The sequence below is a fragment of the Seriola aureovittata genome, chromosome 12 (assembly GCF_021018895.1).
Source record: "Seriola aureovittata isolate HTS-2021-v1 ecotype China chromosome 12, ASM2101889v1, whole genome shotgun sequence".
Taxonomy (NCBI): domain Eukaryota; kingdom Metazoa; phylum Chordata; class Actinopteri; order Carangiformes; family Carangidae; genus Seriola; species Seriola aureovittata.
This window is the reverse complement of record NC_079375.1, coordinates 11,072,423-11,095,652: the sequence shown is the minus strand read 5'-3', so window position 1 is coordinate 11,095,652 and position 23,230 is coordinate 11,072,423. Positions and strand designations below refer to the sequence as shown.

Below are 23,230 nucleotides of genomic sequence, written 5' to 3'. Positions count from 1 at the left end.
ATCGTAAACTCTGCATAGATGTTAGATAAATGGAGTGGATTAAACATTACAATATTATCTTCTGAATTGTTTCAGGACCACAAGTAGCTAGAGACAGCATTAAATGGAAATACTGAAGTAAAGTACAAGTATCTAAAAACTGTTGCTACGTACAGTATGTACAGTAGACCACTTACCTGTACATTACTCTCCTCCACTGGAATTGACGGAGAGCAAACTTTGCATTTTACACATTGTTATTACAAGGAGGTTATGTTTTCCCCCGTGTTTGTTTGTTTGTTTGTTTGTTTGTTTGTTTGTTTGTTTGTTTGTTTGTTTGTTTACCAGCCGGATATTACACAATAGGTACTGAACCGATTTATGGGCCAGAGAAGAACCTAGTAAATTTTGATGCCGATCCGGAAAAGGGGGATCCAAACATTTTTTTAATAATTTGCGAGATAAGACACTTTCTCGGTCTCTTAGGATATAATGGATCTTGTTAAAAATCTGACATAAGTAGTTGATTTTCTACAAAGCGGCGCATATCCAGATAATCTGGATCAGACAGACGTTTCGGATTGCTTGGACTTGGCGCAGGTATGCGCTCTACTTAGTCTAGTTAGGAGATGCAAAGAAAACATAACCGAACGCAGCCCTCGAGTCCCCGGTCACATGCTAGTCAAGCTGGATCAGCTGACACCACACAGCTTCTCCTTTTGATGCTCTTCTTCCTCCATCGGATCACAGCGCTTCTGAAAACACAAATATTTCGCTATCTTTGTCTTACTGGCGTCAATTCTTAAATTTGAGCCAGGTATATCTTGCTGATCCAGCAGGTTAGGCCGCCGAATAGATGTTGTTAGAGTGGATGATGAACGGACACGCCATTCTTTACACGGGGGTCACTTTGGCCTTTTGGAGCACCATACTAATCGTCGGTAAGAATATATTTTCCTCAATAATTAGTGAGAATGATGAAATTAATGAATGAAATCGTCTGTTTCCTTAACTTATGCAGCAATCGTAGTGTAGTCGGTCGTTCGTTCTTTGCGGAAAAACGCGTTTTTTGCGTTTGACAGCTATTATTAGGGACCTGGCTAAATCATGGGACCAGAATGGTTACGACTGTTTCCATTTTGTTTGCTAGCTTCCATTGGCAGGTAAATTTGCCAGCTGGATATAAGGTTATTCATGCATGGTAGTAATTAGAGGACAGAACACGATTTGACTTTACTTTTTATCAAAATTCTACTCTTTAAAATTTAAGACAAGCATTTATGTCTTGGTGTCTAAGTTAGCATTTCGCTAGCGGAAACTTGATGTTAGCTAATGCCCGGTAGCTCACCGCTAACCGCTTGCCGCAGAAAATGTCAGATATTCAAACGCTGAACGGCAATGTTTGCGATTGATTTCTGGTGTCTAATTAAGGCTTGATTCTTAATTCGGTGTGTGTTCTTATGGGTTATTTGATCCATATCATTCTACAGCTTTAAGTCATTTAATCAAGCTAAGCTAACTTTAGCTGGTTAGCTGGTCGTGCATACAGCTGACTGATTTGAAACGGTCCTAGGAAGGAACTGCAGCAGTTTTCACGTGAGAGTGAGGTATCAGACTGAAGGTGCAACTTCTGTCATTGACTTTAGCACATTAATGTGACTCTGCATAAGGCACGGTGCAAAGGAAAAGTCTATTAATGCACTAACATTCAGCAAATGTCTATACTAAGGGATTACCTCTTCCACGTACATCAAGCTTACTTGTAAATGCACTTATGGCAGATCTTTGTACACCTCCACATGGGAATTAATAAATTTTTTGGTTTCTTTAGGTATCTGCTATACCATATTTGACCTTGGATTCCGCTTTGATGTGGCATGGTAAGTAGTCTTGGCACAAATGCACTGATGAAAAAGTAAAAGAAGCTCTAAAGATGCAAAAAGGGTAAATTATTATTTTTTTGAAAGGCTGGTAGCCTGTTTATGTCTTGAGAATTAGTTTACCTCTAAGTTGTGCTAAGGATGGTCCTTTGACCAAAATGTTCACTTCTAGTCACATTTTTTCATTGTCACCTTTTACATGAAATAAATGAACTCTTCTCAGCCTCTCTTACTTTATTGTCAATGTGTGTGTTGTTTTTTTCTATGAATGGGGCAGTTAATTTTGGCCACACACACAGGACATCATCATTTGAAAAGGCTGGATTCAAGGGCACAAACCCAGTAACAATCCATTACAAGCCCTCTCTCTGCAGGTTTATAAAAAGTAGCTATAACTTTTTGGACAAAACAATACAAAATTCAGGACTCCCGCACTGGCCCAAATAGGACTGCTCAAGCTCTAGCAAGTTTTCTTGTGTCACTTTACAACCTAAAAGTGTGAGTTTGGTATGTTTGCTTGATTTGATCAGTCCACCTTGTCAGTGGAATGGTATAAGCCTTCAGAAAAAGGCGGCATATGAGTTGGGGGCTGTTTAGAGATTGAAATAACCACTTAACAGACATTGTGGCAGTGTCAAAACTACTTTGACTTTTCTCAGATTGCACAATTGCAAGGCAGTAGTGTAAGGCAGCACATCTGTAGTGCTACTAACAAATACTAGCTTTATGTTGATCCATTTTTGCCTTTGAATTGCTGTGACAGATTCAGGGCTAGCCTTCTTTCTTTGATAGTTTGATAGGGTGGCAATAAACTGTTTTCACATGACAGTTGGTGGCAAAATACACTTTTTTTTTTAATTATAGTGGAAGTATAAAAACTTATGAAAATGTAATTGTGCTTTCAGAGACTTGGATTGTTAACATGGTTTGTATGATCCTAACTAATGACTACATGTAGGAGGTAAATGTGTATTTAATGTACCCAATATTCTTAATACAGATACAATATAATACAGTAGTATATTAAACAGTATGCTGCAGTGAACAGTAGAAAGCTGCATTTCTTTCCAGATCTAGTAGCTTGCCAAAGTACATCTGGACTTTGAGAAATTGTCATTAATGAATTAGTCTGTATCTCATGCATGCTTAATATATTAACAGATGTTGGCCCTGGATTCCACTACAAGGAGGACACCAGTGGCTTAGCCATTAATACAATGTCTGATATTCAGTTTTCCCTTAATAACAATGTTGTGATTCCTTTATTCCTTAAAATAACTGTCAGATGGTTTTACTATACTTGAAATTGAACATGTTTCACAGAAATTGCTTCTTAAACTGTCAGTGAAACCAAATATGGCTTCTGTAATCTTCTGTTCTTCCTAATGTTTGAGCTATAGTTATTTCTTTGAATCTAAACACTGCTAGTGTTTCCACATAAAGTAGCTTTATCAGCTGTACTTCTTTACTCACAGGTTCCTGACAGAGACTTCTCCTTTCATGTGGGCCAATCTGGGTATTGGCTTGGCCATCTCTCTGTCTGTGGTGGGAGCTGCCTGGTGAGTACTTAACAAGGAACATTGTTTAAAGAGTACTCTATAGCCATCTGTCAGGTATTTTTAATGTGTAAGGCAGATACAGTGGCACTTGTCAGCCTAAAATGCAACATTAATTCATCTAATAATTTCCTCATTCTTGAATCACTCAGGAAAAAACCTTATGTGTAAATGTGGAACTGGAAAATCTGAAAATGAGTAATACAGGAACACTCTTGAGTTTCCTTTGGGTGGGGTTGTGTTCCTTTATAAGTTCCAAAATTAATTGCTGAATCATAAGCGATAATGTCAGTGACCCTCACACTACATTATACAATAACACAGACTTTTGATGAGCTGTATTTTTTACATTTTATGTGCTTCATAGTGGTCCTGACAAACTGCAGTCCAGACTGTATTTGGACAGTTACACATTTTTCTTGTCTGTTCTGTTCATTTGCATACAATTTATAATAAAATAACAGATTATTATTATTATTATTATTATTAATAATTAATAAATTAAAGTGGATTTAAGGGCTATATTTTCCACATATTCCTTTCTATATTGATGGAAACATACTCATATTTAAGCTGAGACTTGGCACTTGAACGTAGTATCAGTTATTTTATTTCAAATTGAGCTTGCTGAAGATGTCTGAAGAACGGTGTCTGAAGAACAAAAATTTGTCACTGTCCAAATATTTACTGTCTGGATTGTAAGTCGACTTCAAGGAACTGCCACTGAAAAAGCTTGACTCATGCAGAGCCTTCAGCTGCCTCACATCTTCCGTTAAAAGTTGCACTTGAACACATCATAAAGACTACAGCAGAGGACATGCAGACGACTGAGATGCATGTACACTACCGTCTGTACTACCAAACCAAATTGCAGAGAGACGAACAAAAACTACCCACACCATTAGAATCTGATTAAACAGTTTCATTACATACTTGAGATTCAAATTGAAAATATTTCTGATTTTTAAAAAAAAAAAAAAAAAAGTTTTGCCTCACTTTGCTCTGCTGTTGTCAGCCCATTGTCACTTGAAAAAAAAAAAAATATATATATATATATATATATATATTGAAAAACTAAGTGGGTGAAATTCTTGATTCGCCAGCCAAAGAGCTCTGTCACAGACATCATCTGATGCAGATTCATCAAGCAGAATTGGCTGAACAAAAATCCCATCATCATCATTCTTACATTTTTTTCTGTGAAAATGAAATGCAAAAACGACCATTCCAACTGAAAGTGCCATCGCAATATCTGCCAAATAATTGCAATATGATTTCTTTTGCATATCAAGCAGCCCTGTTTACAGCTGTAATTTTGAGCACAAGGACGTCCAGTAATATGTGTAAATTGGGTCTTCTACAGTTAAGTCAAATGCTATTAGCAAACCTTAAGTAGCACTTAATTTATCAATCCTTGTGGTTTCCAGAGCAGTAATAGAAGATTAAATGATCAGTACATCTTTGGTTGTGTTCTCCCACTAATTTTTCTGTGATGTTAAAGATGTACTTATTGCTGCTTTTGTTTTTCAGGGGAATTTACATCACTGGCTCAAGCATCATTGGTGGTGGTGTCAAGGCTCCACGAATCAAGACTAAGAATTTGGTCAGGTAGGCTCACTGAAGAACAAAACCATTCAGTTCCATTTGATCTACTTCTCATTTATCTGATATTTTATTATCTCTGTTTAAGTTACATACACACATACTGTACCTGCTCAGCTGTGCAGGATTATCCAGTTGAACATACTTGAATATTGCCGCTGAACAAAAAATGATATTTTTGTTGTATTTTGTTAAATTTCTAATCTGTATACTGAAATGCTTGGCAGAAATGGTTGTGTAGTTGCGTTCCTCGTGGAGAAATGTAGTGTCCATTTAAAACCAGCCAGCAATGCCAAAACATTTGTAAGTACTGGTCAAAGTATGACTGCAGCTTTATACAAGTGTTACCTAATCTCTTAAGTGCATCCTACACAAATGCATTTTCGCTCAGATGTGCTAAAGTAAAATCCACATCAGCAAAATCCTGAGTCCTGCTTTTAGTTGCAAAGGGCAGCCAGTGAATTGCGGTTCCACCAAGCATCCATAATCACAGTTTGTTACTCCACAGCAGTGCTTTGTAGAGACTTAGGAGAACCAGCTGCATGTTTGAAACAATAATTTTCACTCCATTTGTTTCTGTTTTTTTTTTTTTTTTTTAATGTCTCCCTCCAGCATCATCTTCTGTGAAGCTGTCGCAATCTATGGGATCATCATGGCCATTGTAATCAGCAACATGGCTGAGGTGAGCAATGAGCATTTTCATCATTAATGTTCAAGAAAGCTGCAGTTATCCACTTTGTCTTCAGAGGAAAGTTCAGACAGCAGTACTATACAGAAGAATGCACAGCCATAAATTTAAAGTATTATATATATATTTATATATAGGAGATGAAAGAAGCTTAATATGATTTAGACACCACAGCAATGATGGTTGGTTGGTTTTAAAGATAATCTCTCATCCTACAGAACTTCAGTGGAACAACCCCCGAGACCATTGGAGCAAGGAACTACCAAGCTGGTAAGAAAGCAGACATAAAGCTACTAAAATGCAGGTCATAAAAGAAATATCCACCTAAAAAAATATAGACAATTTTAACATTTTTTATATATATATATATACATACACACATTCAACTTCTGGATTACGAATATCTGACTCTGATTTGCTTTCCGTCCGACTAGGATACTCCATGTTTGGAGCCGGTCTGACTGTAGGCTTTTCTAACCTCTTCTGTGGCATCTGTGTCGGCATCGTGGGCAGCGGAGCAGCTTTGGCAGACGCCCAGAACGCCAGCCTCTTCGTGAAGATTCTCATTGTGGAAATATTTGGCAGTGCCATTGGCCTGTTTGGTGTTATTGTAGCCATTCTGCAGGTGAATGAGACATGTTTTCATAGTCATTCTTTTTCCCTTAGAGGAGGAATCTACTCATGGTTTGACAGATGTTTTACAGATGTCAGTGCAAAGACAGTAATTATGTTCACAATGGTCTAGATAGATGTGTTTCTTTGACACAGTGATTCCAGTTGTGTATGCATTTAAAATTCTGTAATAACAGTTTTGTTTTGTTTTTTCTCCCACAGACGTCGAAAGTAAAGATGGGTGACTAGAGGATGCATTCACACACAACGAAGATTGAAAAAAAAAAAAAAAAAGACCTTGCTGGGAAATAAGATGGATTATTGTGTAAATACATCGTAAATTATTTAAATGTCTCTATTTGCCTGGTATTGTTTTTAACCATCATTCATGCAAGAGTTGTTGGCGCTTCCTTTTGTCTCAAAGATAAAGGTTGAGGAGGAAAACTCACGTGACACCGGTGCAGTTTTTGTGGCTTTCGGATTCCGAGTGAGCCCTGTATATTTGCAAAGGTTGAGCTAAATGAGTAGTACAAACAGAAATGTACATGGTTTGAAGGATTTTACATTAACGTCTGTTGCTTATCAGGAGTCTGTAGTCTTAAGAGCTTTGACGACAACTTGCAGCTCTGGCGCATCCATCAAGTTGTATACCGCTTGGGTCGTTTACAAGGCATAATTTCTTCTGACCACTCTTGGATGAATGATGACTTAAAAATCACACTAGAGTATTTGAAAATATATATGTGTGTGAGTGCGTGTGTGTGTGTATGTGTACACTGGATACATGATCTTTTTTTTTTTTTTTTTTTTTTTCTTTTTCCTGTGAAGCATGAGGGTGTTTACCATTGTGTTTGTAGCCTGGTCTGTCAGTTTTTGTTTTTGCATCTGTTCTTTGCTAATAAGCAAGTGGTCCTTAATCCACACAGTGGCCCAAATACAGTATTTGTCAGGCCTCCTACTGTAGAAGTCACAGAGAATCTATAAAGTTTTGAATTAGAGTACTGATCTGGAATCATTAGTAAGGTAACGGGACAGTTGGATATGCTTTTTGGGAGGCCAAATACAGTCGGATCACAGCAGCAGATTTGCTCTGAATATGTCATCCTGTCATTCATTTCCTAATTTCCTGAAAATGTTATAGCACTAAGATTTCTACATTTGAAGCCCGTGAGCCTCTTGAACATAGCTGCCATCCAGAACTCCCTGTTTTTCCCTAGAGTCTCCCTTTGGATTTAGTTTTATGCATGTTGTGATCCTTTCCGGTAGTTTTTACAACAATAAATCAGATATCGGAAGACGGGGAAGCCAAATGATTGTGGGTAACTAGAATACCATTCAAATGACCATTTGTCCAAAGTGTTGTGCACAGAGAACTTTAACAGGCTTACGATATGACTTTAGCTTGAAGCTGGTTTTAGGAAACCTGATGTGTCAGGTCACATATGAACAAAGTCAAAACCGCTGTCCTTTCTTTCTCAACACATTTGTTCAACCTTACATTCTCTTAGACTGGAAAGTGGAGTTTATTTTAGAGGGCATCACACTAGTATTAGCTGACACCCAATATTAATTGTTAACTATTAATAGTTGCTGTAACATCACCTTTTGTTGAACAAGTGAGTCTTTTGGGAAAATAATTTTGTATAAATGCACTGGTCCACTGACTTGTATTTTAAGCAATCTCAGGTGGTTTGGTGCCCAAAACTCTGGGTAAAAACTATGGACTCCAGTGCATAATCAGCTTTATGGATACTGATTTTTGATATCCTTATTTTACACAAAAATCTAATTCTACAAATCTTCATATTGCTTTTTTTTTCTTTTTTTTTTTTTTTTAAATTAAACTGTCTTGTTTTGAATGTACATGTTAACATACATTTGACAATATTTTATCAAATGTTAACTTCATGCCTGTGTTCCCAAATTATTATTTTCTAACATTCCTAAAGATTCCTTCATGTATGCGTTTAAAAGTGAGTCGTGTGTGTGTAGGGTGCACATTGAATAGCAGACAATATTAGACTCGTGCTGCTTCACGAAGCCACCATTAAAGCTTTATAATCTTAGTTTGTATGAACGTTCTTGTCAGCTGGTTGCTGTACAGTGTACAGTGCTGTATCCCATTTATGTAAACTTAGAAATCTGGCTAAACAGATTATTTTTCTGAGCCTTTGGCTGCCAGTAGAATAATGTGGATGTGGGCACCGAGTGCAAAATGCTGCAATGTTGAGTCTAAGGTTTTTGGTGACATGTTTGGAGACACATTTTGTTCTTGATGCATCATTCCACAGAGATGACAGACCACGGCTAATTGTGAATTGTCTGAAATCTTTCCTTGTAATTTTTCCTTGACCGTTCTTGTGTAGTTCTGAAAGAGGGTATAACAGAGTATGAATCTAACATGGGGAAACTGAATAGACTTAAGTATATCTAGACCTGGCCTCCCAAAGGTGTCTTAGCTGCAAGATCATCTTTGCCTTTATGATGGTTTTATAATTCAACCTAGATCAAACTCCAAGATGCCTTTGGTAAACCAGGCTCTGTACCAAACCCCTGGCTTTCAGTGACTGTAGTTGGTACTGTGTGTTTATTATGTTGATGTGATGGTGATCAGAAAATAACTCATTGTTTTTGACATTGTGTATGATAAGAAAAACAGATCTTCCTTCTGGCTTCATAAATGTCCTCGAGAAAATAAAATGGTTCAATCAAGTTCTTGTTTCTGATATCTGTCCCGTTTTTAGTTGTATCCAAGAGTCCAGTCGTCTTGAACGGTGCTTTGCACTTCTTTTTTTTTAATTGCTGCCCCAGGTATTAGACATTGATCTGAGCACTACTGGTATTGATTCTATGGAGTCGACCTGCAGTTTTTTCACATTTCCACTAGATGGCACAGAAAACCACGACATCTGTACTGAAAACACTGGTACTGTACACACCACTTACCCATATCCTCTGTTACTACTTCACTTGAAAGCATGGCAACAGTTAAGTTTTTCCCCCCAAAATTTAATATAGATTTTCTATCCATTCATCTTTCTCTCTCATATTATTGTAATTTTTCTTCTCTTATTATTTCCCCCATAAATGTTCGCTGCAGAAATTTTATATCCAATAAGAATACACCAAATTAGCCAAATCATATTAGTCGAAATCATTTTGATGCCAGATGTTTTATAAGAATTTCACATCTGGTAAATGACTTGGATCTTTTCCCCAAGTTAAAGAGACCATACTAAACTAAAGAGTATATGATGTACAATCTAATGACCAAATATATACAAATAGACCAAGAGCTAGTCAACCAAGACCCCATGACCAACTAGTCAATGAGTAAGAGGGAGGGCAATCCTACAAAATGTTACAGTTAACCTTTGAAATGTGTTATGTCTGTATAGTTAGACTATTTTTGAATGAAGACCAAACCATGTTTGTGAGTATTATTTTGTTGCCAGATTTTTAGTGGAATTTTACTTTAATACCAAATGAATAAAAGCTTCTCTCCAATTTAAAAAGACCAAAGAGAACAAAGAGTAAACCAAATCTACAATATATATAATCTAAAGTCTAATAAATAAATATAATAAACAAATAGTCTGTATAAAGCATGGACAAAAGCTTCTAAAAAGTTCATCTGAGGTTAAATAAAATTATTATAAGGTTGATTTAGCATGTTTTATGTCTGTATTGTTTTGTATTTAGCCTTTCATGTTTGTACTACCTTGGGAAACACCTTGTCACAGTGATATAAAGAGTATAGATAAACTTTGTTGTTTAGACTATTTTGATAAAAAAAAAAAATGTTTGTGAATATTACTGTGATGCCAGGTGTTTTAGAATCTAAAATATAATAAACAAATGTCTTTGTTTCCCAAGACCCAATGACCAAGTCTGCCAACGAGGTAAGTGGGAGCAACTTTCCAATCTGTTACGCAAATTTTAAAAAATATGATCATCAAATGCTAAAATACTGAAATGAATCCTGTAAAAGGTCCGTCTGAGGTTATACAAAACCTAGAAGGCAGGGTTAGCATATCTACTTCTGTATAAACAAGATAAGATTATGTAAAAACAAAATAGGCTAAACATAAATTTGTATTTTGTTCTGTCTCGTTTAAACTTTGTTATTATTCAGACACTTTTAAATAACGAACAAACCATACTTATGTGTGAATATTATTATGATACCAGAATAAACAAATAGAGTAAAAGTGTTAGGTGATAACTCAGAGAGAGAAACTAGGAGACCTGTTACGGAGCTCAGGGAGCACAACTAAGGACGAGCTAAAGAAAAAAGAAAAATAGTTAAAGTGCTGCTTCATAAGTTTTTTTTCTTCTTTTTAGGCGTTTTTTCTGTTTTTCCACTGCCTTGTGAAATAAGAGTGTATTGTAAATTACATTTCAATTAATAATCATTATTATTATCATCTGACAAAAGCGGTTTTATCTATTCACTTGTATCAGATGAACAGAATATAAAGCAAACGAGTTTTTGGACCCTCCGAGCTTCCGTAGGCAGCAGGAGCGAAGGGACCTGCTCGCTGCCACAGCCTGAGAGCATCCTTTTCTTTGCTTTCTTATCATCCTCACCAAAACACAGCAAGATGACGGAAAATCCTGGGGATAGCGCCTCTCTACTCTCCGGTTTGCGGTAGAACACCGTTACGGGTTATGTTAGCCGCTTGGCTAGCGTAACATCACGCTTGTTTCCTGATGAGAGCAGACATAATAGCCTGTCTGTGGAAACGAAAAGAATATAGTTATCCAGGGGGGAGTCGAGCTGGACTCAACCTCTAGCTTTTAGTTGTTTTTTTTTTTTTTTTAATATACATTTCTAAGAACATTTTTGGCAATTAAATGCCTTTGACAGTTTGTATGTGCACCTTTTTCTCGGCTGATGAGAATAAAACCTCTGGTGCTCCAGTAAAGAAGATGCAGAGATAGAAGTGTTCGCCTGACAACATCAAGGTAGGTGCTCTGTCTGCTTTTCTGGGATGCATTGTTTCATTCAGCATCGCATCCACGCTTCTCTTTGTTTCCATCCAGCCTCCACACATTTATCTTGCCATCCTGCACCCTCCTGTTTATATTGAAGCTTTGGATGGTATGGAAGTATGATCGCATGCACAGCCCCCTGCCCCTCTTTTGTTATCATGCACATTACCACCAACTAGCAGCATCTTTACAAACGCCATACTAGGCTTCACTCAGCTTCCCTGTACTGTTCTTCTACAGTAAATGTACCATCTCAGCATACAGACTGCTGAGAGGACTGTTCAACCATTAGGGCTTCATTTAAAGGTCTTCAGATCCACTTTTCTCTACAGCTTTCTGGCACTGTGTCCCATCCATTTTTTTAAGGAAGGATGCAAAGTCTGAGGACTACAGCATCTCATGTCTAATGATTCACTAACAGTAGCTACACTAAGAGCAAAGAGTCCCAGAATGCACAGCCAGCATTACACTGGGGAAATGAGAGAGAAGAAGAGGAGGAGGGGGCTTCTTCATCATGAAGCTTAACCTAACCAGGCGTTTACACAGAAGCTTTGTACCTAGACCATAATCCAATCTGACATCTCTCTCATTTATGACATGGCATCTCTTTATGGCCACTGCTTTAGAGGCTATAGTAGCAAGTGTGCTGGAACTACCTTGCTTTGAGCATGAACTAAGTTGTCCTCTTGCAGAGTGGGCTTCAGTGGAGTGGGTTTTTAATTTTCCTTTTGATGCGGTATTGTACAAAACATTTTTTTGTCATGTTTAGGGCAACACTTTTATTTTGGAGAGATATTTGGTCAGTTTTCAACCGTAATTCATCATAAGCGCAATGTCTTTTCTCATATTTTTGGTTGACGAGTTGCTCAAGTGCTGGAACGAGTGAAGCTGCAACTAATAATTATTTTCATTATTGCTTAATCTGCCAATTATTTTTCACGGTTAATCATTCTATAAAATGTCTGAAAATAATGAAGCCCAAGATGACGTTATCAAAATGCTTGTATTGTTTGACTGATCAGTCCAAAACCTAAAAATATTCAGCCAAGGGAAAAGTAGCAAATACCCACAATTCAGAATTAGGTTTGGTAGTTTTCTGACATTTTATGAAGCAAACAGTTAATCTAAGAATCTAGAAAATAATCGAAAGATTAAACGACAATGATAGTTTCAGCCGAATGATAATCATTTAGTCAACTGAATTAATACCAGTTTTCAGTCACAGATATATTATGTATTATCTGAACTGTACGTTCTCTGTTTATCTGATTTGCTTGAATACTGCCTAAAAAAGTTTCTTGGTTTGCAAAAGGTTCAGTTACTTGCTTGTTTTGGAGCTTTTGACAATATTGCACAGTCCTTTGCCTGCTCAGTCTCCATGGATTGATGGGCCTTTTTGGGCTGAGCGTGTGTAAATGATAATTGATGAATTAATGATTACTGCTAAATTATATGTAACAGTTTCAGTGTCCTGGTATTGTGCATGCGGGTTCACTGTCACACTATCATGTCTTACTGGGACACTCGAATAGAACGGAGCCATCGTTAATGTAAATATTAGTAAGTGGACCTTGTGCTGAGATTCTTTAATTTAAGCTGTGGCTTCTTCTTTCTGTTTAAAACCAGTTCAGTATCTCAAAGCACACGCATCTCAGTCCAGTTAAGTTCACTCGTGTGCAGCGATACTGCGGAGGCATCTTTTGACCATCTGCTCTGAAAACCTGTGTTATCTGTGACTTGACTCCAGGCTCATCAGATAGCAGAGAGATGGTTATGGCATCAGGCTGTTAAATTACAGGTGGCAGGTTGGTGGCTGTGGTTAATCAGCCTGATCTGGAACCAGAAGGTCACAGTTTCACTCATGTTGAAAGCTGGATTGGGTTGCACCAGCTACTTGTACATTTCTTAATGTTCTTGGTAGGGATTCCCCCGACCAAAGATTTTTTTGGTTGACTAGTGGTCGTTAGTTCAGTAGTCGAGTATTCGTTGGAAGGTTATGATATTAATTTAATTATTAAGATACATACTTTTGGGGGGCATCAGAAATTTGTTTGAATCCAGGGCTGAGAAAGAATCTTATAAGTAACATTGTTAACGCTGTGCTACATTACAGAGAAATGCGAAACTGTGACAATAAGGCTTTAAGATATAAATTTTACGTGCACACGCACAGAGCAGGCCGCCTGTTAACAACACCGCAAAAGCAGTAATGATTCTGAATGTGTCAGAACAACCAGCGAGGAGCAACATTAGAGCTAGCAGCCATGCTAAGTGGCTAACGTTAGTAGGGCTGAATGATATGCAAAAGAAATAATAAAAAAAAAAAAAAAAAATTGACAGATATTGCGATATGAGTCATGATTATAGTGGGAATGGTCATTTTTGCATTTCACTTTAACTGAAAATCATATAAAAATGACGTGATTTTCGCTGGGGTCTGTTCCAAACAAGCACCTTCCCTTTATATCTGGAGAAGAGGATTTGTAGACCGGGGCATTTCTGCAGCAGCACAATGCTTCATTTATGGTATGTTGTGACACATTTTTCTTTTTATCAAAAAAATTGCAGCACCTATGATTTTGGATATTCCATATTGCAATTTCAATTCATTGTTCAGCCCCTAAATGTTAAGCTACTTACAGGTTTCAAAGGATAAGCCATGTTTGAGGTCGGCGAATGATAGATTGATAGAGTTTGCATATCGCCTCGTGTGTTAGGAAAGTAAAGATGTTGTTGCTGCAGGTCATTGAACTTCATCTCTATGTGCCATTAATTATTTTATTGCTGAATACACGCAGTTTTTTTCCAGCCTCTTTTAAGTTGCAGCTTGGTTGACTGGAGCATGTTATGTCTCTGTAGCCACTGAGTGTTTGGATCAGCTTTGTGTAAATACTGTGATCCGGTTCTCCACAGTGAACATTTATCGCGTGTTTAGGCCTTTGCAGAGGAAGGCTGTAGATTAACTTGCCTCCATCTTTCATGAAGCACAGTGACGTAAACCAGTGAAGAGCGAAGAGCATGTTTTCACATTGGTTTCAGCAGGTTCACTCATTGTCCTCAGCGAGCCGGTCCGGACAGTCAGAGCAGCAGCGGCTGCTACAGATTCTTCTGATCGCTCTTTCATGTTGGCATTTGTTGTCATGGGAACTACCTAGGCCATCCCTAAGTAACCGGGAGGGCGAGTTCAGAGAAGGACACCTGTATGTGTGGGTGAGTGTGTGTGTGTGTGGGCTTGTCTTTCTGTGGTTGAATGTATTATTGTTTGGTTTTGTTTTTTTTTGGAATCAGGTTTTGGTTAGCATAAAGAATTGGGGTGAGGCATTTAGTGATGATGGTAAAGTATGTGTGTGTGTGCGTGTGCCTTTTGTTGTCTACATTTGTTCACTTTTCTGACAGTCTCATTCGGTTTCTGAAGTAAAAGTTGAACAATTTCAGCTCATAAATGCAGTATTTTATTCTATTCTCACTTGACAAAGAACAACTCCAGTGGAGCTGCAACGATTAGTCGATTTAATCAATCAGTCAGTCGACAGAAGATAAATTGGCAACTAATTGGGGAATCGGTTAATCATGTCTGTTAATTTTCAAGCAAAGATGATGCCAGGGGCTCAGAGGAGACTCAGGTGAGAGGGTTTATTCACCATCTGTACATGAAACCAAATGGACTCTGGCCAGTGGCCGTGCTTTAAGATACTTTGCCTTTCCCCTGAGTGACAAGCAAGTTTCACATGTTTTAAACACAACTTGAATTTAATCAAAGAATCAAGGATTTAAACTGGGAATAAAGAAATAAAGTTAAAAGTGAAAAAAAGAGTTAACCACATTACGCTCACAGTCAAAAGGATTCATTATCCTGTGCACGCTGCATATAGACCTAATTTACACCTGGTATTAACATGTGAATCGTGTGTGAATGTCTTATGTGGAAAAGAAAAAAATACATGTTAAAGGTTAAAATGCATTCAGAACACATTGCAGTTGCAGTGGTGTTAATTGAGACAATATGCAACATGACCACACAAGGCACTCACACCCTTAGTCCACACCCAGGTGATGTCCTTTGTGCTGCCTGATCAGACCTCCTCTCAAAAGTGTACAGACTGTGCTTGATTGACAGCTCCCTCACTCTCCTGTTAGTTTTGTTGCACCCACATGGATAGGTCAGTTTACCCTGCATTGTTATTATTTCACCTCTTTTCACCTAAAATACCCATGGGGCGCCTTCAGGGCTGAGGGAAGGGTTAAGATGCAGACCATGATCTACAGTGTCTCTGGTTTTGAATTCAGCTGCAGACAATAATAAAAAGCTCAAAATCAAAAGGTATTTGAAAAGGTGCCATCCCAAAGAGTACACAGAAAGCCAGAGTCTGTGGTACCAAACTGATAGCGCTAGCAGCTTAGCTTACCAGAACACATTGTGCACATTAAATGCATTTTCTTCTTCGTTAATGATATTAAATGTATATAGTAAAAATGATCTATATATTTTTATTTTTTTTTATTTTTTGGGCACATGTTTGTTCTGATTGGACAGTGAGAGGGACAGGAAAGTCAGGGAGAGAGATGGGATTACATTCAGCAAAGGGCCACGGGGTGGACTCGAACCCATAAGCACTGCGGTTAGAATTAAGGTGAGCCACCGAGGCGCCCCCATCAATATCCATTGAAGGGGGTTAGGGTTAGGGTTGGAACATGTTTAGTATGTGAGCTTTAGAGGAGTCGGTCAAAGTCAGGCTTGCCAAGCTAAGTTAAGCTCACCTGCTGGGTGTTGCAGACAGTTGACAAAGACAGTCCCACCTCGAGGAACTATATATAAAGTCCATGTAACTAGGAAATAGACCAGCCCTCTAGTCAGTAAGAAGAGATTTCTTTTCTCTGCTTTCATTATATGCCAATTAAAATAATCAGTATTCACATTTTGAAGCAGGGCTCGTCCCATTCAGTCCTCACCATTTTGGGTGTAACTTTAGTTTACCCTTCAGTCTACTTTTCTATTCAACATGACTACAGATACTGGGTGCATGTAATTTTCTTTTGCGCTTGAAAAAAATAAACACTGCTTTTTAAACTCCGGCTATTCACTAAATAGAGTTACAAAGAAAATAACATCCAAGGACCCACGTTGATTAAAGTGACAGCCATTGAAAGCATAATTGGACAGTAGTGGCCTTAAGCCTGATGTCCCACAAGCGAAAAAAGAAAAAATACGACACTCATTTAAATAAACTGTCTTTAAAACCCCCTCACCAAATCCTCATCTCACTCCCTCTACACACAATCCCTCTCCCAGTGAAGCCTTCCTTCCGCTGAAGCACTTCATTTATTTCTTTGCTCCGTTGCCAAATGAGCAGCTGGATCAGAGAGAGAGGGGGAGAGAGACAGAGAGAAAGAGGACAGAGAGAGAGAGAGAGAAAGGGAGATGATGATGACGATGATGACGATGATGATGATGTTTCCACTGTAGTCTATGCATGGTAGCTCCAGACGGGGGACTTTGTTGTATTTGCATAACTCAGGTGCAGCCTGCATGCTGAGAAGCAGCAGATGTAGCAGTGGAGAAGAATTTCCTCGAATGGCTTTCAGCATCCAAATTAATGCGATAATACTTTTCCAGTGTCGGGGGCGTTCCATCAAATACCTTTTTCATGCTGCGACATCTCATTGATTTTCCCTGAGTCGTGTCAATTTCATTCTGGAAAAACAAATTTACAAGAAAACGTGACAAAGAGTGGAGGGCACTTGTTCTTCAATGAGAGGAAGTGGAAAGAAGAAGAGCATAGCGGCAATGTGATATCAGACTTTTAAACAGTCCAACCTCCATCAGATCAGAGATAGCTGAGAGGCAATTTAATATCCGCATGGGCAGAGCTGAGTAGAGAATGGTTGAGCACAGAGAACACTGGAGTTTTGTTCTGATTTGGTTGGCTTTTACTCAGTTCTCTGCCGTTCTGCCTCCCTCCACTCAGCTCTTTTCATCTCAGCGCTTTTCTTTTTCTGCTGATTCGGCTCTGATTTTTAGCTTGTTGTCTTTGTTGTTACAGTAAAACGCATGCACAAGTTCACAGGCTTCACCGGGTAAAATATCTCGGTCACAGTAATCAGATGGATAAATAAGTAATAATCACTATAGTTTCAACTAGAAACCGCTAATAGGTTACACCAAAGTGAGCAGTAAATTAAGATTTCATAAAATCATTATTGTCACTGACAGGTTCAGTGTGGAATAGCTGTAATTTTCACATCTAAGGTGAAGTATTGTAATGTGTAAATATAGTGCACTTGGTAGCAGATATGGACAGATTATAGTACAGACTTAGTGAAACTCATGAACAGTTGGTACAATAATAAGATTTTTAGCCATGCTGGTGCTCTGGCTGTAGGTGCAGTGTTTCCTCTAGGTTTTTCTTCAGCAGTGGGGGGCATGCTCTCCGGGTGGTGGTCGTGGGGGTGGTGGTGGTGGTGGTGGGGGGATCGGTGGGGGCAGGCATACACAAATGACCAAATGAGCAGTTGACAGCAGATTTTACTTTCAAAACCTATTTATTGGCTGGCCAGTTGAAAATGGCTTTTATCGCTACCATTGAACTTTTACAATATATATCTCAGCCATATACAATGTCAAGAAAAATAAATACCTTTGGTTTGTGAAAAATAAATGTTACTTATAAATAAACATATAAAGATCAGCCAGATGGGGCTGTAGAGTCAGTGGCAAAGTTTGCACCCAGGCTCATCTCTCTCTCCTGCACCTTCACCCAGCTCTCCCGCTGCTGTGCTCTGCTCTCCTCCACTTTGTTTAACAACTCCTCCCTGTCTAATGTTACTTGTCTAATAAGATTACATTAAAAGCGTGAGTAACGTAACGCTAACAGTGTTATATAGTTTACACTCACATCACATCTGATTTACAAGTGTGAACATTAAAATACAATTTTTTACCTAACCATCATCATTTACGAGTCAGTAAAAGGCTTATGATGCTACCTGACTAGTGTCTTCTTCATCTGTTGTTTTTCTCTTCTTGAAGTATCTGAACAAGTTCATCTGAAAATGCAGTCAGCAGTTAATACATAATGACGTGTAGATATTAGCTTAATGCTATCAATTAGTTTACCCAAGTTAGCGTCACTGAGTTGGCTAATAAGTCTACCTTTTCTCCGGTAATTCGCTGCCTTATTCCTCACGACTACACTTCTCTGACTCTCACCTGGTGCCTGACGTGATGTCACTTTCAAGGCCGCGCTCTCACGAGTAATTAACTCCAATAGGATCCCCCAACCCCCCCACTCCCTCCCTCCCCTCCCCCCCCTCCCCCCGCTGTTGCGCTCATCATCACACAGGCTGTGCTGTGAAGGTGGAGAGATGTGGCGGTGGTGCATTTGCGACAATAAAAAAAAAAAAAGAAATTTGAAGGCGTGGCGGCTATGATTTAGCAGTGGTGGGCCGCCACTGCTAAATGAATGTAGAGGAAACACTGAGGTGTGTATAAAACGATAGGCATATATATCACATCATGAAACAAGAAACATTTATCAAAATGGCAGTCACATTGCAAAACTTGAAGAAATGTCAGTGTAAGCCGGGCTCTGTGTAGACACACTGTTGTCTCAATCCTACCTTCAGGCGAGGGAGCCGCATGGGTTTGGAACTTGTACAGTAGAGATGCTTGTTATCGATCATGTAATCTATACTTTGGCCTTGAGTTATCAAACCCATCAGGTGGGACGAATCGGAGGTTATCATATGACAACTTTCTGCCGCAGGCTCCACTTTGGGCCTCCCTGGTCTAAGATTTTCTGCAGATAAAGAGTAAGCAAGTGAAGCAGCAAGGCAAAGGCTTTACATGGCCACATATAGAGCTGCAACTAATTATGTTTTCAGCATCATTTCATCTTTTGGTTATCTTACCTCTTAAGAGATTTTAAGGATAGCCTTGAAGCCTAGTTACATCTTTGGCCCCGTTAATCGGCTACAAGCCATATCACAGCCTGATACACTCAGGAAGGGCAATGAGAGTTTTTCTTAAAAAAAACAGGCTAAGAAACCAGCTTTCTCACATTAAGCTGCATATAATAGCACATAATTTTCAATGAAAAATATTATGTTTTTAATAAGGTGGATCATTTTTTAAATTGTATGCTGTTCAGTGATGGCATTGCTTGGTTCCATACCTTTTGAATTGCTGTTCACAACTCATTGATTCAAATAAGGTCTCGTGTTGTTCTCTTTGATGGCTGTCTCTCTGTTTGGAAAAACAAGCGAGCAATTCAGAGCTTTGTGGGATGTCAATGTCATACCCCAAGGCCAGAGAAAGTAGCGACAGAAATATTAATATGATAATGATTTATTGACACCAAAGTGCTACATAAACTCTATAGAGCAGCTATGGATGCAAACAGTGTTGTGCCAGTTCACACTTAAAATGAACTAGTTCACTTTCATAGTTCATTTTCTTTAATACATAAAGGCCGATATTCTTTTTCAATAGAACCTCCTTCTACCCATCCATCAACAGCCCCTAATCATTGCCACTCTCAAACTAAATGAATTATTGTATAGCAGTGAAGAATCACAGACATTACATTTAAAAAACGTATATAAATATAATCTTTCTGAGTCTCCACTTGTTTGATCATAAAACTGCTTCAAATGCTCAAACAAACTGGCTTCAGCAGTAGTAGATGTGTCTGTACCGCTAGCACCATCAAAGCTGGGCCGTGTCCATGGAGATGTTATGCAGCGTGCTGTAAAACTGTCGTAAGACGTTCACGTTCATCATTTGTAAACTGAAGCGTTCAATTCAGTGCTCACTAAAAATGTGAACGCGTTCAATGAGCGTTTGCGTTCATGCAAAACACTGGATGCAAACAGGCCTCTGTTCAGTCACTGTATACATATCTCTCTGTGTATATCATTTATTTCTTTTTGTTTAATTACTTGTTTTTTCACTCTTGGGGCACACGAGTGCCTCTGACATTTCCTCTGAAGAAGTGAGGGATGAACTCTGTAAACTGTGTAGCAACTACTGAAAGGTCAGTGTTGTGGTGGAGAGGAGTGGAGTGACATGGCTGATTCATTCATGACACGCCATCATGTGTCTCCAGGCAGCAAGGCCTGGAGACACATAAAAAAAAAAAATGACACCCTGACATATTGGTCCTCTAATATAAAGTAGGTGATTGTGGGCTTTCATGAATGATCCTACAGTATATTTAACTGATGATGCCTCGATCAGATCAGCTCAAAAATGTTTGGTTTTGACAAAATAACTTCAAAACCTCAGAAAGGAGTAGTCTGACATTTTGAAAGATTTGCTTATACGCTTGTTTGCTGAGTGTTAGATGATTGCTGGACCGCTGGTTGCCTGGCAACCTCACAGAATAAGCATATTTCCTAGAATGTGGAACTATATTTTTAATTTAGTTGTCAATATCCTAAAGTATCCAAAGATATTCTGGATGTGACATTGACATGGAAGAGAAACCTGGATATATGCATGATTTTAACAGCAGCATTTCTTAATGTGTACGTGTCTTTGAGTTCTCTGTTGTTTCTGTCCTAAGTTATCTCACTGGTTGTGGATAAATACCAAAGTCCTTTATAGGCAAGTCATGCCAGTCGTCAGCCATTGTGGCCGTTATTTCAGACTAACAAGACCAGGCCCTCATCTAGATGAATTGGAGAGACAGACATAACTGCACTTTCCATGTTCACCAGGAAATAATAAATAAATGATTATTAAATGAACAAAATAATTAATAAATAATAAAATCTGATAAAAACCTACTCAAAAGTTTGCTGACTTTGCCCCAAAATAATAGCTCCCTAGGTTATATTTCTACAGCACATGCATTAGGTTTTGCTTTTGTCAGTGCAACAACACAATTGGCTTGATTTGCTTCCTGTTCTGTTGACATAAAGAAGACGATTGGCTCATTGGGAGGAGGGGTGGGATATGTTTCAAACAACGGCTATCTTGACGTTAGGGATGTCTCTACTCAGGATTCTCTAATTGGTTTGTCTCTCTCATAACATATCTGATGAATTTCTGCACCTGCACACATAGAAGACAATGATCAGAAAACCTGTCTCGATAAAGAATGTATTACCGTACCACAATATCTCAGTTCTCGAGTTCTCCTGCTAGCATGTTCATGTTTCTCAAAATGGAATACGAGCTTAACTGATTTTCTAAAATGTAAATATGATATTTACATGCACAGACACCAGAATAATCCAAAAATCTGCGCACCAACTGTGGATACAATGTTGTCTTTGTAATGTTGAAGCTACCCAAGAGTGATTTGGGTTTTAAGAGGGTGTGGATATACATGTAAATGTATTGTACTCTGTGACACATAAAGTGCTTTGATTGAAAGCTTCCTTTAAAGACAACGAGAGGAAGTGGGAACAAGATTATATTTATTTGTATGATGTATACTATTTGAACCGTAGTACAACACACTTGGTATCTATTTTGGGTTCACGCTGAAATATAAAAAAGACCTCTGACTGTTTGTACATATTTCATGATGAGTGGTACAGTATGACAGTATGTCATTCTCTGAACTCCTGCACAATATGTTGTATCATTACCGTCAATGGCTTGCTTCTTAGTGACTTGACCCAGATCCTTCATAATGACAGTGTGTAATGTGCTCTGTCTCTGTCTCTCTCTATTTCCATCTCTTCCATCTTCTCCCCCTCTACTCTCTTGCTTCATTTTATGATATCACTCACTGCTTCATGCTTTAAGTGGGGGGATATAATCTTCAGCGGAGTCCCAGCTACACTGTGGCTTTCTTTGTAAATGTATTTGTGGTGTTGAAAAATTAATTTTTGTAGACTTTAGGTGGACTAGAGATGGGAAGTAATTTTTTATTTCCATTACCATTGCCATTATTGATTCTGCTTATTGATGCAATCCTTCATTGATTCCCTCAATAATTCTTGATACATTTTCTGTTTAGGGGAAAAAAAGGCTTACAAAGGTTTTTGTCACACAGTTACACCTGGTGCCCCAGTGCTCCCACTAAAATCCTCCCTCCTTTAAAACAGCTTGCTCAATCTGTCAGCCTAAGAATAGGTAGGCCTTTACAGAACAGAATGAGGAACAAACAAATAATATTTATTGAATAGGATATTTTCTATAGAATCTTAAGATAAGTAAATATTATCATTAAGACATTTTTGAAAACAAAAAATTTAGAAAATAATTTAACCGAACACTGAGCTTTGGCACTGCTGCCTGGTAATTAGGCCAGTCCTCACAATAGTATAGAATTAGCCTTGGCTATACACTGTAAACATAAGCCTGTAGGCAACGGCTGCAGCTTCATTATTTATTTGACCAGCTGCTTTAGGCCCATTCACATTCGGGGTGCAGCGATGAAAAGGTCTCACTATTGGCCGTGCTTTAAAACGTTAGTTACTTGTAAAGGCTCAGCTACACTGAGGGGGGTTCTGGTCTCACTTGGAAAATGAACTTTAATTCAGTACATTATTTTGGCGCAACCTGTACGTTACGAAAACTGTTACGCCAGTGATGCACCAGCTTTACGTGAATGAAGAGGGAGGCCTTGAGGCTACGCTAACTAGCTAACTCAAAGAATGACCAGGGAGTTATTCAAGACCACGGCCCCCCTGTCGAGCAAAGCCTGCCGTTAAAAAGTTGCGTCAAACCTGATGCAACGTCTGCGGCACCACCACCCAGCTTTACACGCCAAAGTAAAGGTACTCACAACCAAGTTAAATTACATTAGAGGCAAGTTACTTCATGAAACACCGAGTTGATAGGGAATTTACAATCAGCGGCGTAGCGGTGAGCTTTAGGCTTTCAGTGCTTTCAGTGTAAATATTTTATGAAAGCACCAATGTCATCCCCACAATATAACCTAACAAGTAGTCAGATGAATAGG

General features: G+C 38.5%; 2 protein-coding genes across 2 annotated transcripts in view; both read left to right on the top strand.

Annotated features, from left to right (window-relative positions):
* The first annotated feature begins 652 nt into the window (after positions 1 to 652).
* Positions 653 to 9,029, top strand: atp6v0b (ATPase H+ transporting V0 subunit b). The gene is made up of 8 exons (XM_056392197.1): positions 653 to 920; positions 1,811 to 1,859; positions 3,335 to 3,418; positions 4,946 to 5,023; positions 5,630 to 5,699; positions 5,924 to 5,975; positions 6,140 to 6,330; positions 6,540 to 9,029. Exons 1-8 carry the CDS (start codon positions 836 to 838, stop codon positions 6,564 to 6,566), a joined length of 636 nt encoding a protein of 211 aa, XP_056248172.1. The 5' UTR covers positions 653 to 835; the 3' UTR covers positions 6,567 to 9,029.
* A 1,792-nt stretch (positions 9,030 to 10,821) lies between these two features.
* The window catches only part of b4galt2 (UDP-Gal:betaGlcNAc beta 1,4- galactosyltransferase, polypeptide 2), a 171,540-nt gene continuing 159,131 nt past the window's right edge, over positions 10,822 to 23,230 (top strand). Inside the window, exon 1 of the mRNA XM_056392507.1 lies at positions 10,822 to 11,285. The gene's annotated coding sequence lies outside the window, so the exon portion shown is untranslated. The remainder of the gene's footprint in view (positions 11,286 to 23,230) is intronic.